This window comes from Cucurbita moschata, unplaced genomic scaffold, assembly GCF_002738365.1.
Source record: "Cucurbita moschata cultivar Rifu unplaced genomic scaffold, Cmos_1.0 Cmo_Scf00072, whole genome shotgun sequence".
In the NCBI taxonomy this organism is placed as follows: Eukaryota; Viridiplantae; Streptophyta; class Magnoliopsida; order Cucurbitales; family Cucurbitaceae; genus Cucurbita; species Cucurbita moschata.
In genome coordinates, this window is record NW_019268588.1 from 145,185 (window position 1) to 165,188 (window position 20,004).

At 35.4% G+C, this 20,004-nt stretch overlaps 4 protein-coding genes across 4 annotated transcripts; all 4 read right to left on the reverse strand.

The window, feature by feature from the left end:
• Positions 1-453: 453 nt before the first annotated feature.
• On the reverse strand, positions 454-1,515 carry LOC111438194 (thaumatin-like protein). Its single transcript, XM_023076151.1, has 2 exons — positions 1,319-1,515; positions 454-1,240 (listed from the first exon to the last, which is right to left on the reverse strand). The coding sequence occupies exons 1-2, from the start codon at positions 1,374-1,376 to the stop codon at positions 561-563; spliced, it is 738 nt and encodes a 245-aa protein (XP_022931919.1). The 5' UTR covers positions 1,377-1,515; the 3' UTR covers positions 454-560.
• Positions 1,516-2,905: 1,390 nt separating this feature from the next.
• LOC111438120 (glucose-induced degradation protein 4 homolog) lies at positions 2,906-6,206 on the reverse strand. The gene is made up of 8 exons (XM_023076056.1): positions 6,084-6,206; positions 5,817-5,872; positions 5,561-5,704; positions 3,870-3,943; positions 3,666-3,720; positions 3,508-3,570; positions 3,283-3,410; positions 2,906-3,196 (listed from the first exon to the last, which is right to left on the reverse strand). Exons 1-8 carry the CDS (start codon positions 6,124-6,126, stop codon positions 3,118-3,120), a joined length of 642 nt encoding a protein of 213 aa, XP_022931824.1. The 5' UTR covers positions 6,127-6,206; the 3' UTR covers positions 2,906-3,117.
• Positions 6,207-8,118: 1,912 nt separating this feature from the next.
• On the reverse strand, positions 8,119-10,490 carry LOC111438195 (L-type lectin-domain containing receptor kinase IV.1-like). The gene has a single exon (XM_023076152.1). The coding sequence runs from the start codon at positions 10,236-10,238 to the stop codon at positions 8,175-8,177; it is 2,064 nt and encodes a 687-aa protein (XP_022931920.1). The 5' UTR covers positions 10,239-10,490; the 3' UTR covers positions 8,119-8,174.
• A 5,414-nt stretch (positions 10,491-15,904) lies between these two features.
• LOC111438146 lies at positions 15,905-17,410 on the reverse strand. The gene has a single exon (XM_023076096.1). It carries the CDS (start codon positions 17,408-17,410, stop codon positions 15,905-15,907), a length of 1,506 nt encoding a protein of 501 aa, XP_022931864.1.
• Positions 17,411-20,004: the final 2,594 nt, after the last annotated feature.

Genomic DNA, 20,004 nt, shown 5'->3' on the forward strand with positions numbered 1-20,004 from the left:
ATTAAAAAAAATTTGACATGATTGATAATTTGCATGTTTAGAATCATTATATTACTGTTTGAGATATTTGATTTTCTCTTGAAGGGATTCCTTATCATTAGGACCAAGTATTCTTACTTTTACTATGTAGTTTAAATTGCATATTGCCAAGTGTTCTTACATTTACTACGTAGTTTAAATTGCATAGTTAGAATCATTTAAGTTAGACATAATCGATATTGTAGAATAATTCAAATCTTAAATAAGTGTTCTTGTTTTGAGATATAATTCAAATCTCAAATAAGTGTTCTTGTTTTGAGATATTTGATGAATAAGGTAATTCGAATCTTACTTTCCTAGTAGTGATTTCTTATCGTTTTGTATCAAAATTTTCTTGCGTTGATTTCTCGAATCTTTGGCATGTACGGGAAGTGCACAAACCAATGGAAACCCACTACTCCAAAACCAAGCAACTTTACAGTTGTAAAACAACCCAAAGTACTCTTTTCCATTAAAACAACCTTCTTCTCATCACAGTTCCTTAAAGCTACCAAAAACACTGAATCCTAACTAACACCCATCTACAACAACTGAGGAGGGCAAAAAGTAATGACATAACGAGAAGCCCTGCACCGATTCAGACTCGAAGAGTCATCATAAGCATAGCTATAAGCCTTGGGACAAATGGCCTTAAACAAATGAGCAAACAGAGTAGGCTTGCAAGAATTGGGATTTGCATACTCTCCCGTGCAGCAATACTTAGCCGATTGCATAGCCAAGCAGGCGCTCTTGCACCCCACAACCCTGCTCCCCCTCCTCACTTCCAGCGCCGATGGGCAGCAAATGTTCACATCAACCTCACACGACGCCACCCCACACCCAACCCCTCCCCCCACCGGCTTCATCGACACCGGCAAGTTGAACCCATCCACCAAGCTCACATCATAGAAATGCAGGGGAGATGAGGACGACCCTAATGTCATCTCCACCAACGTGGCTGGCGGCTCGCCGCCAGCCCCGTGACAATGTAGCTGCCCACCGCAGTCCCCAGTCTCACATTGGCCCTTGCCGTTGGAGTCAAAGCTGCAGCCTTGTCTGCCCCATATCCTCCCCGACCACTTGTCCGGCACGTCAATGACTACTTCTTGCCCGCTTCCGAGGAAGAATCCGCCGTCTTTGAGCGTGTTCTGCCCTGCTCCGCCGAGAATTCCCGGCCATATGGTTTCGTTGCAGTTGTTGACTATGATGATTTGCTCCCCATCTGCACAAAAAGAAGTAAAAGAAAAACATTACAAATTGAAGTTCGTGGAATCAAGACAAGATAAGGAGAGATGAGTACTTAAGAAACCAATTGATGAACAGAGAAGGATGCAGAGCAGAAGTGAAACAGCTGCCATAGCTAGAAACCTTGAAAGAAGCTGCAGGACACACAAAGATACATATAACTGAGTTCAATCTCCTTTTTTATGTCACTTTCACTTTCAGATAAAGGGCAATATTCTTTTCTTCTTAATGGGGCTTTCCTCTTCCTCACTCACAAATATGCCAAATTTTTCGGTTATGATAACTTTGTTTTGAGCTTCCCCAGAAGATCTTATCTCGTATTAATGAACATGAATTTTTTATAAATTCATAATCTAATTCTTTGATTAGCCTATGTGGAACACTCTTCCCAACAATCCTCGACAGATTTAGTATTCTGAAATGATTTGTCTCTCAAACACGACCGTTTGGAATCTTAAAACATGTTCAGTTTCTTTTGTTGTATATTCTTCTTCGGTTGTCGTTCAAAGATCTGTTTTTTCTCCTTTTCTTTTTGTAAAGACAATTGGAATGGATGGATTTGAAGTGAAGAAGAAACTTATTCCATCTTTCTTTGTGAGAATATATTCATCTCGTTGATTTGGAAAGTACTTCAACATTGAAAATTGACAAAATAAGGATGAAAAAAAAACCAGAATTCTCTTGACCAATCAACCTAAAGGTTCCTATCTGTATCCTGACCAGATATGTTAGGGAAGACCCAAAATTCAAGCGATATGGATTTCTCGATGATAATATTTTAATTTTGTAGTGTCTATTTGATTCTTAAACTATAAAAAAAATTTAATTACATCTTAACGATAGATGTGATTCGATAATCGATTCGATGTGTTTAGGATATAATATTAACGTCCTCACGAGAGGTTATTCATGTTAAAGCTTATGCAGAGAGTGTTAATGGTTTTGGTCTTTTTTTTATTCTTGTCCAATAAGATTGCAAGTAAAAGATATCAATAACCAAAGAAAAAGGGAACTGAAAGAAACATGTTGGAGAATAATTTGTCATTTCAGAATATAATACAAACATTTTTTTTTAATTAAAAACATAATAAAGAAAGTAGAGAAAAAATTATTAATTTTATTTACTTTTAAGATAATTATAACATTTACATCTTTCTTTTTCCGTTCTTAATTTGATAGATAGAACACATAGAACTAGTTCTTAATTTGATAGATAGAACACATAGAACTAATTCATTTTTATGTTGAGTGAATAATGATGAAATTGAAATATACAATTCAATCCGTTCGAAGGCTATTTTTTTTAAAGGTAAAAGAGAAATTGTATCGTGGTTGGGTTACTTTTCGTTAGTATTATAATGTTTAACCATGCTAGGAATAACAGCATATTCTGAAGGAGTTGGAAAGATATTGTGGCAAATGGCTCTCAAAAGATTATGCTTTGAGCTCTTTAAAAATCTTTTGAATAAGAAATAGCTTTAAAGGGATTTGATTGGAATATAGTGCCGTGGATGTGTACTTGTTCACTTATACTTCTGTACTTTTATTATTATTATTATTATTATTAAATTAAAATTGTTCTCTCGATATTTCGAAAATTAGAATTTCATAACCCAAACGATAAGAAATCAACTCAATAAAGCAAATCTAAATACATGAAATGCAAATAAACTCGCGCTAATAGGTACATGGGACCTTTCCCATTGAATTTCATGGCAAACCTCCAAGACTCTCGAAGTGAAATCTAGCAATTCCCAAGTCCCATCTTAAATTGAGAGGTCTGAAGTAGGAAACCATGGAATTCATATATAGCAAGAAGTTAAACCAACCATAAGTGTAGATCTCCCATTTAGGTCATTGCAACTCGTACGATGAGAAGCTGAAACCCGATCGCCCCTCGTTTGTAGATTTAAGTTCAAGCTTCTGAAATGGGCTGCAGATTTCAAGCAGTAATTGTCAATCACTCTGCCAAAGCAGCGAGTTGTGTTCAACATGTGCATATAAAAAAAGGATTCATACCTACTATTAGGGTCATAGTAGAAGCCACTGATGGAACCATCGCTACAAGAGAAGCAAACATAATAAAAACCAGCTATAGTTAACCCGCAATCTGTTCCAACGTTCACAAAGTATTGCTCCTTCCATCTCTGCACCAAAGACGAAAAGAAACCATGCTTCTTAGTCTAAAGAAGATAAATATATTTATGGTAATTGAAGTAGCAACGGTGAGGGAGATCAGAATACCATAAATATGCATGGATAACCACTAAGATCCAAAGATTTTCCACCATCAACTTCCACCTGGTTCTGGAACAGATATTTTCAAAAGGTAAAGTAAATAAACTGTTTCCTATGGAGCTAAAAGTACTGATGAAAGGATGAACTGACTATGGGGTCCTCACCATCAGAGGACAAAATGAAGCAAATTTGGTCCAGTGCCTAATATCATCTTCTGGTCTGGAAAATGGTAAAAAAAAAATTAAGTAAATAGGTTTAAATTTTGATGTTCCTACTGAGATCAAAGTCCATGTCAGTAATAAGTTCGTTTTGGAACAGTATTCAAACAAGCTTGGTGATTCTTATCAATTTATACATTAGTTACATACGCGGCTTGCCATTTTCCAGTGAAGAAATTGTAATTCTTGCCATCTACAATCTCTCCTTCCCAAAAGGTTACTACCTGCCACAATCAGAAAAACCAAATGAAATTTTGAATGAAGCTATAATAAGATCAGATCAAATAAGGTCTAGATGCATTCAGTAGATTCCAGCATCCAAGTTCTTAAAATCATAGATTTAAGGAAGTATAGTCTTTCCAATAGAATTGAACCAAGTAACTCAGGAACCCTGCATTTTAGATGTTTAATTTATATTTACAGTAATTATAAAATTGTTCCAGATAGATATAAGATACTTTGTCATCAACTAAAAAAATTATTCTTGAGAATTTCAAAGTTAACTCTTTCTCACAACTGTTTATCTCAATCTCTCCCAATTGATGCAGAAGGTGATACCTCCGTTGGCCATTCTTAAGCTATGGTTGAAGATGAATGAGAGAACATTTGAAGGCCCCTCTCTAGATTTTTTGTTGAACTTTGTGGCTTCATTTAAATTTCTTTGGCTCTTTTGGTGAGATCTTTTTAAGAAAATAAAAAATTCTGGAGAAGAGGCAATAGTCCATAAACCTCTCTACTCCATTCCCTCATAGCCTTCCTCCATATACTAACTAGAGCCATTTTATGCAAGATTGTTAAGATAAGACGACATATGAGTGGTTTTACATTATTTTTATAATAATTGGAATAGATATGGAGAAGATTGAAAGGGATATTGTTTGCAAAGGATTGGAATGAGAATTCATTTCAAATTCTTATAAAACTTTCCATAAACTTGCGGAGAAGAAAAGATGACGATGGCTCACGAAAATGGGAAATAGGATGTCATCCTCTACCATGGAAAAACCAATCCATGAAAATACTTCCCAAGTTACACAGATTAATGATCATATTCTCATCCTACTTCAGAGAACATGGCAATGGAAAGTGAGAATCCTTTTTGTGGGGCAAGAAACAGTAACTTCTTTTGTTTTAGATACACAAATTAAGAATTATTCTGTAGTTCCCACTCAAGAAAACAATAGGAACAGAAATAAGGGAGAATTACTCAGTCTCTGAATAAATAAACATAATCGCAGTCATACCATACATTTCAAACCATATTTTAACAACTAAAGATTCTGTATTGTTTTAGTTGATTCAAATGCATTACGTGTTTTGCCTCTTGCAATTTAGTTATCCTTGTCAGAACCTACAGAGTTTGAAAGAAATACTCAAAGTACTTTCATTCTCAAGAGAGGATTGAAGAGCAGCAATGATGCAATATATTGCGTAAGATCCAATATCAAGCATGTGCAGCACATTCTCAAGTAAAAATCAAAGAGGAAAATACTCTCATTTGAATAAGTTCGCTCACACTAAAAACAATATCTGGAGATCAAACGGGTTTAAGAAAGAACATGAACAGAATTAAAACAAAAAAAAATGTTGGTGATTACGCAATATAAATTTTCAATAAATTATGAAATGAAAAGGACAACGTAGAACCATAACCACATAAGTCCACGCACAATATACAAGAAAAGATTGATCATCCCATAAAAGTCATAAAACGTGGGCATCATAATCCAAAGCCACGTGTGAAAGTAATCAAGAACAGTCCTTTTAGCTTTAAATGTTAAGAATCACAAAAAAAAAAAAATTGTGTTTACACTCAATCCTCAAAGGAAACAAAGAGTTACCGGTGTGTCCGCCATGGGAACATTGAGAGCCTCCATCGTACCACAGAGATATCCATGGTCAAGGTCCAATCCCTGAATTCGTACATTTACCCTCCACGCCTCATCCTTCTGATTATTAGAGACATTTTGAGTACCGGAGAACGCCTGGTACAAAAATCACAAGGTCACTTGAAGATAATTTCAAGTATTAAACCGAAATCATAATGGCACACGGTAAGTTAAGTATTGAATCAACAACAAATTGGAGAAAATTAACCTGTCCAACACTCAACAGCGTACAAGCCTGAGGAGTACTTTGCCTAGAATCAGCACCTACCAGAAAAAATCACGATGAGAAACACAAATCAATTTCCAAAACGCAACTGAAGTATAATTTGGCTAAGGTTTCTGAGCTAATTGATAACACGTTGATCCAATCCATAGATAATAAAAAAAACAAAAAAAAACCCTAGTTTCAGAATCGATGACAGCTACAGCTGTGGGACAATTTAGGAGAAGGATGAATGATGAGAAATGGAATTACCTGAGATTTGAGAAGGCGCGGAGCTCTCAACTCGCACCGGCATCTCCTTCCCGCTAATTTTCCGGTGGCTGCAATCAGCGAGCAGTTTTAAAACCAAAACGGAACCTGGAAGGGCCTAATGAGACGAGAAAATTGAAAAGAAAAAAAAAAAAAAAACTTTTTTTTTATTAATTTAAAAAATTGAAATATTATAATATTTTTTTAATTAGAAAGAAAATCTCCTAATATTTTTTAATTAAATTTTTTTAAAAAAAAAAAAATTAGTATTTTATTTTTGGTTTTAGGTAATTTTGAGGAAGATGGTGTCACATTTGATAAAGTTTGAATTAATAATGGGAATCAACAATGTCAAATCCTAGTAGCCTTCTTAATTGACCTTTGGGATTAATCAAAAGTTATTGCTAAACCATAATTTATAGTCATAATCAACCCATTAATTACCATTAATTACGTAATTTCATTAAATCAACAAAAACCATTTTTTCAAATTAATTAAATTTTGAAAGTGATGTTTACGTCCGAATTTAGATGTTAAAAAAATTCAATGATTCGAAAAACTTATCAACTCAAAGATTTTAGTTAGGTTAAAAATATTAAAATACACGTGTATATTTATATTTTTTTTTTTCATTTATTCTCAAATAACTCATAGATTAAAATTTTAAGTCTTGAAAATTTGAAATAAATGAGTCGTGAATAAATGGAACCAATCCAAGCCAAAATAATTTATGGTTAGAATGAGTTTCGAGAGTTTCTTAGTCTATAGTATCATATATTAGTTGATAAAGAATCAAAGTAAAAACTATGATGTCAAATGATTGGAAATCACAATGGAGGAAGTAAGTAAGATTGGTCACGTTAAACTTGAATGATTTTAAATATGCAACTTAAACTACGTATAATCGTAAAGAAACTTAACTCTAGTGATAAAAAATCACTCCAAGAGAGAGTAATATTTGAATTACTTTGTTGATCAAATATCTCAACATAAGAACATTTGTTTTACCTTCGAATCACTTCATAAACAAAATTGATCATGTCAAGTTTGAATGATTCTAGACATGCAATCTAAACGGCATAAAATTGCAAAGAAACTTAGTATTGACTAAAGACAAACACAAATGCTCATTTTACTATATTTTCTAAATTTGCTTTAAAAAGATAACTTTATATACCCTCAAAATAAAACTTTTGATCTCTCATGAGTTATTTGAAAAGCCGGTAATATTCGTACTTTATGACCAAAATTAGCCGCTATATAGATGTAACTTAAAAATAAGTATTAAAATTAAAAATACATTTATGGAACACCATTAATCTAGATTTTAATTATCAATCATAAATTTGTAACCATCTAAGAATAAATGAAGCGCATTTGAATTATCTTGAAGCCATTGTTGCATAAATGAGACATGAATTCAACTTTAATATAACTTGACTTTTATCTTGCGGTAATTTAAACAACCTCTTCACCACGTCTATAGTAAAATTGTTAGTTAGGAATATTTCTTTTCTAACAAAAGAAAACATTGAAATGAAACTAAGCATATCATCTTGTATCTTCGAGGAACAGTTGATATAAGTTCATATTACTACAATAAGTCAAACTTTGATTAAGTTGATTATATGCAGATCCACGAATCGAAGTTTATGAAATAAGTGGTATTAGCTACTTTCTCCAACCATATCAAGATCTCAACGACTCATGAAGGCTATCGAAAATGTATTCGACTAAGATCAATGACTCAACACATACGTGGAACATGTGACACTTTTTCATAACTCTCTCCGTCTTATAGCTCACTTTTAGCCTACGCTAAGCCTATAAATATATTAAAAAAAATCATTAATGTCCTTTACAAATACCTATAAAACATTTATTAACCTACCAACACCCATATAAATGCTAATCACAAACTATTTTAATTTTGAAAATCAATTATTAGCTCAAATAATTGATTTATTAGATGTTTTTAAAGCTTAAGATATAATAATCTATTATTAAACATAAACTTAAATATACATTATTCACAAATTAAATGTCGTAATTATTTCATGTCTCTTAAGCTAACCAATCTTAATCCTCCAAAATCATCGGCCTTCCGAAAGAACAGACTCCGCCACCGACGACGAACTCGTCACATTCCTCTCCGTCGACACCGGATAAGACATCGAAAAATCATCCAATCCATCGCCGTCGCCATCGCCGATACTACCCCCATTACGCCGCCTCAAATTCAAGAACACATTACCAGAGAGCCGCCACCGGAGCGTTGCGAGCTCCGGCAGCGGCGCATCAGCCTCCAAATACTGCAAAACCTGACGCATGGTGGGGCGAACCGCCGGCGAGGAATGAGAACAGAGCAACCCAAGTTTGAGAACCAATTCGAGCTGTGAAGGGTCGAAATTTCCTCCCAGTTTTGGGTCGGCGGTTCTGAGAATGTCGCCGTTAGACCAACAGGAGAAAACCCAATCCATTAATATGAAATCATCCGCTTCATCTTGCTGGTGGATTGGCCTTCTCCCGCAGCCCACTTCCAGAAGAAACGCTCCAAATGCGTACACGTCTGTTCTTGATGTGGCTCTCCCTGTTCTTATGTGCTCTGGCGCTAGATACCCAAGAGTCCCAACGACATGGGTGGTTCGAGGATCGGCGCCACGGTCGTGCATTTTAGCCAAACCAAAGTCCCCCAATCTGCCATTGAATTCTGCATCAAGCAGCACATTGCTAGCCTTCACATCTCTATGAATTACTACCTGTTCGCACTGTTCATGTAGATAAAACAGCCCCGACGCCACCCCTTTTATTATCTCAAACCTCTGCTCCCAATTGATTGTGACTTCCGGCCAGTCGTGTAAATATGTGTCCAAGCTTCCATTCGGCATGTATTCATACACTAAAAACAGCTTTTCTCTCCGCCGGCAGTACCCCAGCAGCGCCACCAGGTTCCGGTGTCGGAGCCGCCCTACACTCACTATCTCCGCCACGAATTCCTTCATCCCCTGTCTTGATTCATGAGATATCTTCTTTACAGCGACTTCAATTTTTGAATTTGGTAAAACCCCTTTGTAAACTCGACCGAATCCTCCAAAACCCAGAAATTCTTTTTCTCTGAATCCCTTTGTGGCTATGTATAGATCCTTGTATTTGAATCTTTGGGGTCCATATTCCAGCTCCCAATCCTCTAAAACCTCTGCGAATTTCCGCCGCCGATGAATCAAGAAAACTGCACCTAAAACCGCCGTTAAAACTATTGAACTGCAAATCAACGGCAACCCCACCGTCAGAAATTTGGATCTCTGTTTTTTCTCCGACCGAGGTGGAAGCTCCGGTAGTTGAGACAGAGCAAGCCGAGGAACTTCGCCATTGATTTTGAAGCTCCAACCCAGAACGTAATGTGCCGTCGTAATGGACCCTGTCGACGAGGAGAATCCGACGAACATGATTTCGTTGATGACTGACGACAAGTCCCGCCGGAAAGACAAAAGGGGAGTTTTAGGTTTATGGATTATCTCAATTGGAGCCATAGTAACATCAATTCGTTTATCAATCCCATCGTATTCAACCCAAACTTGCATCAATTCGCCACTAATTAACGTCAAATTCTTAAATTCACCGTCGACCCAATACCCAGCCGGCGCCGCCCGTTCCGACACAAGTCCGTTAATGTTGATCCCGACATGGTTTCTGTTGATATCTTTAAGGTCTAGATTCTGTATCGTGTCAAGTTCAATGGCGAAGATATGATTTGTTTCGTTCCCATTGTTGGACTCATTGAACAAACCGAGACTCTCGCTCGGCCGAGCTCCGGGAAGACCTCTCGACGGTGAAACAACGAAGGCAATTCCATGGCCGGCGAGATCATGATATTCAGATTTTATGGCGAATACGAACGTTGCAGAGAAGGAGAAAACAGAGGAATTCGTTGATTGGTTCTTGAACGAAACGGAATTGGGGTAAAAAGCATGGCCAATTTGTTGGTCGACGTCGTTGGTTAGCTTCAAAACGCCATTGGAGGTTATTTCGGCGACGCCGTCGAGGCTGAGATCGCCGGAGCGGAAGCCATTGAAGGTGAAGCTGAGATCTTCAGAAGCTCCAGAAGCTAAAAAAATGGGTATTGAAAGAATTAACATGAAAATAAGGATCGCCGCCATTACCTCTTCTTATGAAATTTTCAATCTCTCTGGTTTGCATATTAATCAATGTATATTTGTATCTGTTGAATTTTTGTGCTCCGGCAACGACGTGAGTGATAGGAAGCCTTTTTTTTGTACTTATTTTCAAGTCAACGAATTTGACTTTGAGTTGATCTCAACCGTTTATTGGATTGTGGCTTCAACGGTCTAGATTTTAGCCTTTTTCATATGTGAACAGTTTTGTCATTTTCTACTTATAAAAATGTTTATTTAAATAGTGGAATTACCATTTTGATCCCTTCTACATTGTGGCGTTGAATTTAGCCGTTGTGAAAATATTAAATTTAATATTTGTTGTTTTATTCAATTTTCTAAAATGTTCCTAATTCGGGTACTAAAGATATAAAAATATTTCAAAAAAAACGACAAAATTTGACTCTACTACACAAATTAAATTATCAATTTTATAATTATAAGAATTAAATGGAAAGTAATTTAACCAAAAAATAAAAAATAAATAAAGTGATTTTAATATATGAAAAATGTTTGCTTTTTATATATAAAATACCCCCATCAAATTTAAATGGGTGTCATGTTTATAGAATAGCTTAAGCTCACCACTATTAAATATCGTCCGTTTAAGTCCGTTACGACTCACAGTTTTAAAATGCGTTTACATTTTAGATTCTTATAAGAAATGACCCATTACAAATTGTCATCAACCTCACGATTTTGAAATGCATTCATTAGGAAGAGATTTCCATGCCCTTATAAAGAAGGTTTTGTTTCGATATCTCATAATTTGTGCATAAATAGGCAACTTCATCTCATTTGACTTTAATTTTTATTTTATTTACAATACAAAATGCAATTCTAGAAAATGATAATTACCCGGTCCATGGAAAGACCAATAAATAATATATTTATATATATATATATTATTTATAAAACTTTGGACAAATTCTAATTCTTTTGGAAGTGATTGAAATGAAGTTGACCGGTGTTGCCTTTTTCACTGGTCCAAATAATGGTTAAATGATGAAAGTTTCACATCGGCAAATTTAAGAAATGATCATGAATTTATAATCAAAGAATACTCTCTCTATTGGGTCAAGACCTTTTGGAGAAGTCCAGAGCAAAGTCACGAGAGCTTCCACTCAAAGTGGACAATATCATATGATTGTGGAGAGTCGTGTTCATCTAACACAAGCTTCAGAATTCGAATTGAATCTAAACAAGAGTAATTAAAATATAATGGTTAAAAAATGCTTAAAATAATTTATAATTTAAATATTATTTTCGGTGACTCAATTATAAAAATTTTAAAATACAGATTGAATGATATCTTAAAATAGCGTGCTCACAAATTCTAATTATTACTCTATTAACCTAATTTAACTTAAATATATTTTATTTTTTTTTATTTAATTTTAAAATGAAGTATAAAGTTATTGGTTGCTATTAATTAATTAAGACTTTAAATTTCATTTAGCTTAACAAATATGGTTTGATTTATTTCCCCCAATAATTTACAGCAATTTCAACTTTTTGACCAATGATAAATATATATATAATATATTTTTTAATCTAAAGTCTTCCTCATAAATTTTGTAGCCCAAGGCATTGGCCACCCAATAAAATAATAGAAAAACATATCATATGATATAAATATTTATTAAAATAATGTGTTTTTTTAAACTAAAATTAACAACAAACTTTTTGAAGTATGCTCTAAGAACCTTCATAATCATTAGAGACCATGTAGCAAGATATTGCTTACAACAAGCGGAAGGGTAAGAGTGTCATTTTTTAATTTAAGTTTCGGTCTCTCGTTAAGTATTATACACTTAAACTTAATAAAACTGTGAGATCCTACATCGGTTGGAGAGGAGAACCTAAAGATAACAATATCTGCTAGCGGTAGGCTTGGATCGTTACAAATGATATCAGAGCTAGACACCAGACAATGTGTTAGCGAGAAGAATGAGCCCCAAAGGGGTGGACAAGAGGCAGTGTGCCAACAAGGACGTTGGGCCCCAAAGAGGAGTGGATTGGGGGGTCCCACATCAATTGGAGAAAGGAACAAGTGCTAGCCAAATAGCGGTAAACTTGAATCGTTACAAAAATAATATTTTGTTATAAATAAATTGGGTGTAACGCCCGAATGAGAGAAAATAAATAATTGATATGAAGGAAGAAAATTGGGTGGCTTAGTATGATTTGTTATATTTTCTAGATGAATAAAGAAGCTTGAAATTTTAATATAGGAAGTTTTAATGATTCAAAAGGTTCTAAGTTTGTGCATAAATGGTCAACCTCATTTAAATTTATTTTTTTTAAAAATAAATTGGCTCAAATAAAAATTAAAAAAAGAGGGTAATATAGTCCATGAAAAAGGCTACAAAAATACAAACATATTAATGAATGACTTAACCCATGCTTTAAATTTACGGATTTAAATTTTGTATCGTTCTTCGCTTATTTTCTCTTAATTCTCATACACTTCACTATGGTTGACTTTATATAATATCAATTATATCTAAATAATTGTAAATTAAAATTAATTTATAAAAAGAAAAAGAGTAATCCAGTAATTTAATATAATTATTTAGTTATAATTGTCGTTCGATAATAATTTTAATTTTAGCTTCTGTAATTTAAAAAATATAAAAAATTCTTGAATTGTCTTTCGTATGAAAATTATAAAATATTAGGTACCATGGCTTCGAAATATTTGGGTATCTCATATTTATATAAATTTTTTTTTGAGTAATTCTAATATAAATTTCATGATTGTGATCAAGCAAACAATTCATAAGCAATATGTAGACATTATAACCTAATCATTACATTATAATAATTAATTACAATAAGATGCTATTTTGGGAAAAAAAAATTTATTGTTAATGTATTTGAATTAATTTATGATTTTTTTTTAATGTGTGATCTCACCGTCCATCCTCTTGCATATTGCTTGGTGTTGGCTTTGATATCATTTGTAACAACTGCCTATTGTCCTCAACCTCACGGTTTTATAACACGTCCACTATGGAGAGGTTTCCACACTCTTATAAGGAACGCTTTGTTCCCAGTCGATGTTAAATTTCACAATCCACCTTCTGTGGGGGCCTAACGTCTTCCTTGACACATCGTTTGGTGTCTGACTTTGATACTATTTCTAACAATTCAAGCTAACCACTTTGATACCATTTGTAACCGTTCAAGCCAATCGCTAGCAGATATGGTTCACTTTAGCCTTTACATATCAACGTCAGCTTCATAGTTTAAAGAGATGTTTCTACACTTTTATAAAAAAATGATTTATTACTCTCTCCAACCGATACGAGATCTCAGAAAAACTTTGAAAACCTAAAAAAAAAAAAATAATAATAATAAATTAATTGAACATTAGTTTAGTTTTTGAAGAATTGAGGTTTGAAGTGGAATAAAGTTTGAAATGGAAGAAGTTGACTAATTAGCCTCATTTAACAAAATTTCAAAAAGATTGACTAACAATGGAACAAATTGTTATTATTTTATGTTTCCACTCTCTTACTTGATTACATTAAGACGAGTGATAACCATGCCCAAAATAGAATACACTTTCATGTAAATCTAATTATTTAGTTTGACTAACTTTTTAAATCGTTCTAAAATTTAAACTAAATCTAAAAAAATTTAAAATGAGTTATTTAAAGATATTTGAATAGATCTATAGATATGCTTCGCTGATGTGTTTACGCACTCACATGGGACACGAGTAATCACAATTTATGGGTCTTTTTTTATCTCGAACATTGATTGGTACCATCTGTAGTATTCTTCTAGTGATCGTTTGTAGTTATAAAGCATGTTTTGCTCTCTAATAGGCAATGCCTCTGAGGATACTTCCCATATGTACTACACGAATCCTTCGAGCTTTACACCTGCTTCGACACCTCAGGATCCCAAAAGGATGTTTTCAAACTATTTATCTCTCAATTTTCTAAATTCTATCACGAAAAAGAATCTTGGAATCCCGAAAAGCAAAGCATAGTAGGACGATGAAGCTTACAACACCCATCATTGTTGACCTTAATTTTCCTCCTCTTTTGCTGTTTGTACCTTCATTACTCATCAAAATGTTGCAGCCCATCAAATGGTTGTCCATAGGCCCATCAATAAGTGGACTTTTAGGCCTAATCCAATGTCTTGAGGCATATGCACGTGTTAGACCATTAAGAAAAACTTAAAAGAATTGAAAGTTATTACTTATACCAAATAAATGCATATAAAATTTTTACTGGGAAGCATGTTAGTGAAGACAAAACATGTTGGTATGTTGAGATAGTCTTCACTCTTATAATCGAGGAATAAGTAACATCACCATAATGTCGAGATCATTATGTGCTATATCTGAATTTCGAATGTTAGGCATGTGTCATCTTCTCAAATAGTGTTACTTTGTTGTCCTCTTTTTTGCTCTTGTTTGGATCAACTAGAGCATACTATCTATTGATAGAGCTTTGTAACGGCTTAAGCACATATTGTCTATTTTGACCCGTTATATATTGTCATCAGCCTCACAATTCAAAACTTGTCTACCAGGGAGAAGTAAACCTTATAAGGAATGTTTTGTTTCTCTCTTCAACTGATGTGAGATCTCACAATCCACCCTCCTTGGGGACCCAACATTCCACTTCGTTCCCTTCTTCAATCGATGTGGGATCTCACAATCTACCCCCCTTGAGAGTCAGCGTTCCACACCTTTATACTCTCCAGCCGATGCAGAATTTCACAATCTACTCCATTGGAGGCCAGACTTCCACACCCTTATAAGAAATATTTCGTTCCCCTCTCCAATCGATGTGCCCCTTGGAGGGTCAGTGTCCTCACTGGCACACCGCCCCGTGACTGACTTTGATATCATTTTTAACAGCCCAAGCCTACCGCTAGTAGATATTGTCCGCTCTTGTAAGGGATGCTTCGTTCCCCTCTCCCACCTATGTGTCCCTTGGGGGCACAACTTCCTCGTTGGCACAATGCTTTGTGACTGACTTTGATACAATTTTTAACAGCTTAAGCTCAACGCTAACAAATATTGTCCACCCTTATAAGAAATGCTTCGTTCCCCTCTCCAACCAATGTGCCCTTTGGGGACCCAGCGTCCTCGCTGGCACAACGCCCGGTAGCTGGCTCTAATACCATTTTTAACGGCGCTAACCCATCGCTAGCAGATATTGTCCGCTTTGGCCTGCTTATAAGAAATGTTTTGTTTCCTTCTACAACTAATGTGTGATCTCACTAATCATATTTTGATAAAATAAACAATTGAATACTCGTTAACAAGAACACTCTCAACATAAAGATCTATCGAGTCTCTCTTAAACAATCTTTTTACTAGAGCAGGTCATCCTGTAAGTGGTACACGCATCAAACAAATCATTCACAATTGCTCACCATCTTCTTGTTTGCCACTTATGATAAGTCGAATTTGAAGTCAAGAATGTTACTTTTTATTCCATTTTTTGAAAAAATTAAGATTATCTTTACCCAAAACATGTTGAAGCCATCATCATATGGAAAAAAAAAAATCAAATTTTGTGAATATGCCATCCAATTTATCCTACAAACACCACAAAAACAAATCCCGAACAGAGCGTGGAATCAAACCAACTAAACTACCCAATTCAATCAATCTCTTTCTATAAGGGATCACAACTCCTATGATCCTGTGGCCGTCGATTCTCATACCTATATATACAACACAACCCCACTAAAACTTCAACAATGGCGGCCTCCGTCTTCTCCAAATCGGAATAATGCAGCGTCTGCATCAGCAGCACCGTCGAACCCGTGTCGAACCTCTGTTTTTCCATGTTCCTCTCCGACTGCCACCGCACTGTGTCGTGCGCCAACGGCCCCAACCACCCCATCATCTCCTCCATCGCCTCCCTCCACCCCACTGCCAGCGAGTGCCCGTCGTCGGCGCTCCTCATTTCCTCTTTCCCTCCTCCTCTCTTCCCCCAATTGTTTCTTCTCAACTTCGCCCTCACCTTCTCCTTTATTCTCGCCGGCAACATCTGATACAACTCCCCACGTGCGTCGTCCCCGATCGTCGTCGCCTCGTTCAGGCAGCGCTCAGCAAATAATATCACGTTTGCGTAGTTCAACGACAGCCCAGATCCCCCCACCGTCGTCGGCGGGGCGGAAGTGTATACTCTGTTATTCGTCGCCATAGATGAATCAAATTCCCCGTATTCAATTCTGGGGTTGTTTTTTTCTCTAATCCCACTTGGAAATCGAATCAATTCCTTTTTCCCATTTTTAGGAATTGGGCCGGATTGTGTTACGAGTTTGTGTTCGTCGTCACCGCCGCCCACTTTCCGGTGTTCGCCATGGAAATTCCACCTCCATACTCTGTTACTGAGGTTTTGAATTTGTGGGTTTTGATCCAAAGAACAAACCTGGTCGGAAACGAATGGGCGGAAGACGGCGAAAATTCTAGCATAGATTACGCAAACTAATCGTGTCATTAATCCAACTGCGTAATCAAAACTCTGATTCCACAACGAAATTTCCTTGAAATGCTTTACGTCTTTTCTCTGCGAAGCGAGTTTTTTATCAAACATATCGAATTTCAACGGAACGCCCTGTTTCGGGGTTATCTCTTTCCGTTTCTGCATCTTCTTCTCCGACGCCTCCATTTCGACGAGAACTTCCATGGCAGAGTGAAGCTCCGCCGTTGCAAACACCAATTTCTCCATTTTCCCAATAAGCTTCGCAACATTCTTGAACCCCGAATCCGATTTCCCCCAATTAAAGATTCCAAGTTTCATATCGGAGAACACAAGATCAAACCGGGTGAGACCCAAATCGGCGCATTTCCGGCTGAGACGAGAAACAGAGGAGGCGGCATTGTTCAATTCCTCGAGACGTTCGGAGCAAGCGAGATTGAGAAGAAACTCCTCATCCATGGAATTCAAATATACAACACCCTTTGAGGGGATGACATGATTTCGAAGCTTAGAAATCTCTTTATCGGTAAGAGATCGATACAGAGAAATGAGAGCCGCCATGGTTTTAGCAGTGTCGAAGGCGAGGATCCGGAGAGTAGGAGGAGGGGTCTTGTCTTGGAAGAAGAAATGAAGAGTGTGATTAGAGGCGCCTTTGAGGGAACCGGTAAGCCATGGCATGGTGGCAACGACCATGGCGTCGAGATAAATCCGGCGAAGGGATACAAGGCGGTGCAAGAAACAGAGCAACCAGAAGGGTTTAGAATGGAGGGAGGAAGAAGATGGGTATAAGAAGCAGACGGGTTCTTCGTTAAAACGCGGTTAGACAGTTGGGATTTGCGAGATTAGAGGACAGAGGTGTAATCCAAGAAGGAAGTCGGTGGACAGGGGAGGGATTAATATTTTATTTAATGGAATAAGGAGAAGAAGAGGAAATAAAGAACACAAAGAATGTTTGCGTGGATTATGCCATGTCGGCTAACCAAAGATTCTTGGTCAAAAGTCAAACCCTCCAGCTTGTGTCCACCACAATCTACTCTCCCCTTCTTTTTCCCTTGGAAATTGGTTCGAAATTAGGCGAGGTTTGTTTTTAGCTACACATGTGGCTTGTTCGTTGTTCGTGCATGTAATTTAATCGTGTGCAACACAACAATGTTGTATCTCATTGTCATCTTGGTTCCTAACAACATGACTCATGCATCGTGATGCTACCCCATGTTGTGGGACATATTGATAATCTTGGCTTGCTAACATCCATCCATCTGAGTTCTCTCGATCTTGGGAATCTTGAAAATTGACCCATCTGTCAATCATCTCATCGAGACATCCTGAACATCCATCCATCTGAGTTCTCTCGAGCATCGAACTTTTCCGTGTCCAGTTAAACCATTTACGACAAATGTTCAAGATAGCAGGTGCATAATCTAAGCTCATGATTAAACGATTAGTCTTTGTAGCATTAGTACCTACCAACTCAGGGAAAAATAAAGAAGACGTGTGAATTCCTGTTCATACTCGCAATGGACCTGTCGCCTTACTACAGACTAAAAAATTCTAAATGTTTCCTATACTGGACCACTGAGGGGAAATATTTCTTGAAAAATCTTACAATTAGAGATAAAAAGAAATGGAATCAAACGAGAGAAAGAGATCGTGTCAAGAGACAACAAAGAAGGAGTAGATACTGGTGGGTCACAAACAGAGAAAATAATCTTAGTTAGCTAAGCTATGCCGTTTGACTTTGATGAAACTATTGTTTAAGTCTTAAAATCTTGTGAACATAAATTAATTTAAGAGCTGGACGTTTATATCGGGATGTAGACGAATTAAACTACTAAAAATCCTCATGTGAACCTATGAAATAATGGGGTATGATCATTGCCAAGAATGTGACATAATTTAATGGCTCAAGGAAATCAACTACACCAAGTCTCATTTTTAAAATATTTTAATTGTAGTGTACATAAATCAAATAAATAAACTAAATTTTATTTAAGTTCATCACAGATTCTCAAATATAAAAATGGCATAGATATGTGACTTGTAATCTAATCTCATCCTAGAAATATTATGAAATTATATATAAAATATCGGTTAAATTAATAAAAATATCCTTAAACTTTCAAATTTTAAAAATTTTAATAATATCCTTAAATTAAAAAAAAAAAATCTAAAAAAACCAAAAACTAAATCCTTAAAAAAATTTAAGTGTTTCAAAAATATTTTTGAATTTTAAAAAGTTTTATTAATATCCTTACGCTTAAAAAAAAAAAAAATTTAAAAATATCTTTACCCTTCTTAATAGGTTAAAAAATGCTCATAAAATTCTGAAAGTAACATTAACCTTATTTACTTTTATAAATTTAATTGTTTTTACCTTAAAACCTCGAAAGTTCCTTAATTTTTTTTAATATAACTTTTTAACTATATTTTTCAAGTCTTTAAAATAATTTAAAGGTTATTTGAACATTTTTGAGGCTCGAGCTGAAGAGCTAAAGTAAAAGGCTGCTGAGCTCGTGAATCGTCGTTCCATTCTAGTGGATGAAATATTTTTAAAAGTTATTGATATTTTTTAAAAGAGTATTTTAAAAACAAACCTTAATGGTTTCATCCAAAACTACCCTTAAATGCATTTTTGTATATTTTTTTTATATGAAAAGTTTAAGAATGTGTTTTAGATTTTTTTTTAGAAAAAAAATTTAGGGATATTTTTAGACAAAGCTTAGAGTGAAAAGTATTTTTATTAATTTTATCTTTTAATTTTTGTACAGTACACTTAAAATTTCGACCTCGACCTTGGCCTCATGTTAGATGAGACGACAATAATGGCTAACAATAAATTAAATGAAAAGTTGAGGATTGAATATATATGTTTTCTTGTTGAATATGTTTGTATATATGATAAGGAAATGGGAAAGGGAGAAAAGAAAAAGGGTTGGAAGAAGAGGTCAAGAGTTTTATTGTGAATAATAATTAGTCATAGAGTGAGCGTGTTGGGTTTGTGAGTCATTATTGATACCCATTTGATGTGGACATTGATACCCATTTGATGTGGACATTGATACCCATTTTCAAACGCCAAACAGACTCAATATCAATTTCTCTCATCTCAGAACCTGCTTCGAAGTTTCCAGTTTTTGATATTTTCAAACTTTTTTTTTTTTTTTTTTTTTTTTTTTGTGGTCATGAAGGCCAAGAAAAATAGAAGACTTTGGATAAAAGAAGCAACCTTTTTTCAATGCCTTCTTCTCTCATTCCTCTCTTCTTTTTTTTTTTTTTTTTTTTTTTTT

What these genes read in the sequence shown, in the direction of transcription:
- LOC111438120 (XM_023076056.1), bottom strand. Translation starts at nt 6,126, where the DNA reads ATGCCGGTGCGAGTTGAGAGCTCCGCGCCTTCTCAAATCTCAG. An exon ending in ACTGGAAAATGGCAAGCCGC is followed by an intron (nt 3,721 to 3,869) that starts GTATGTAACTAA and finishes ACCATTTTCCAG; the next exon opens with ACCAGAAGATGATATTAGGC. An exon ending in CTTCATTTTGTCCTCTGATG is followed by an intron (nt 3,571 to 3,665) that starts GTGAGGACCCCA and finishes TATCTGTTCCAG; the next exon opens with AACCAGGTGGAAGTTGATGG.
- LOC111438194 (XM_023076151.1), bottom strand. Translation starts at nt 1,376, where the DNA reads ATGGCAGCTGTTTCACTTCTGCTCTGCATCCTTCTCTGTTCATCAATT. An exon ending in TTCATCAATTGGTTTCTTAA is followed by an intron (nt 1,241 to 1,318) that starts GTACTCATCTCT and finishes CTTTTTGTGCAG; the next exon opens with ATGGGGAGCAAATCATCATA.
- LOC111438146 (XM_023076096.1), bottom strand. Translation starts at nt 17,410, where the DNA reads ATGGTCGTTGCCACCATGCCATGGCTTACCGGTTCCCTCAAAGGCGCC.
- LOC111438195 (XM_023076152.1), bottom strand. Translation starts at nt 10,238, where the DNA reads ATGGCGGCGATCCTTATTTTCATGTTAATTCTTTCAATACCCATTTTT.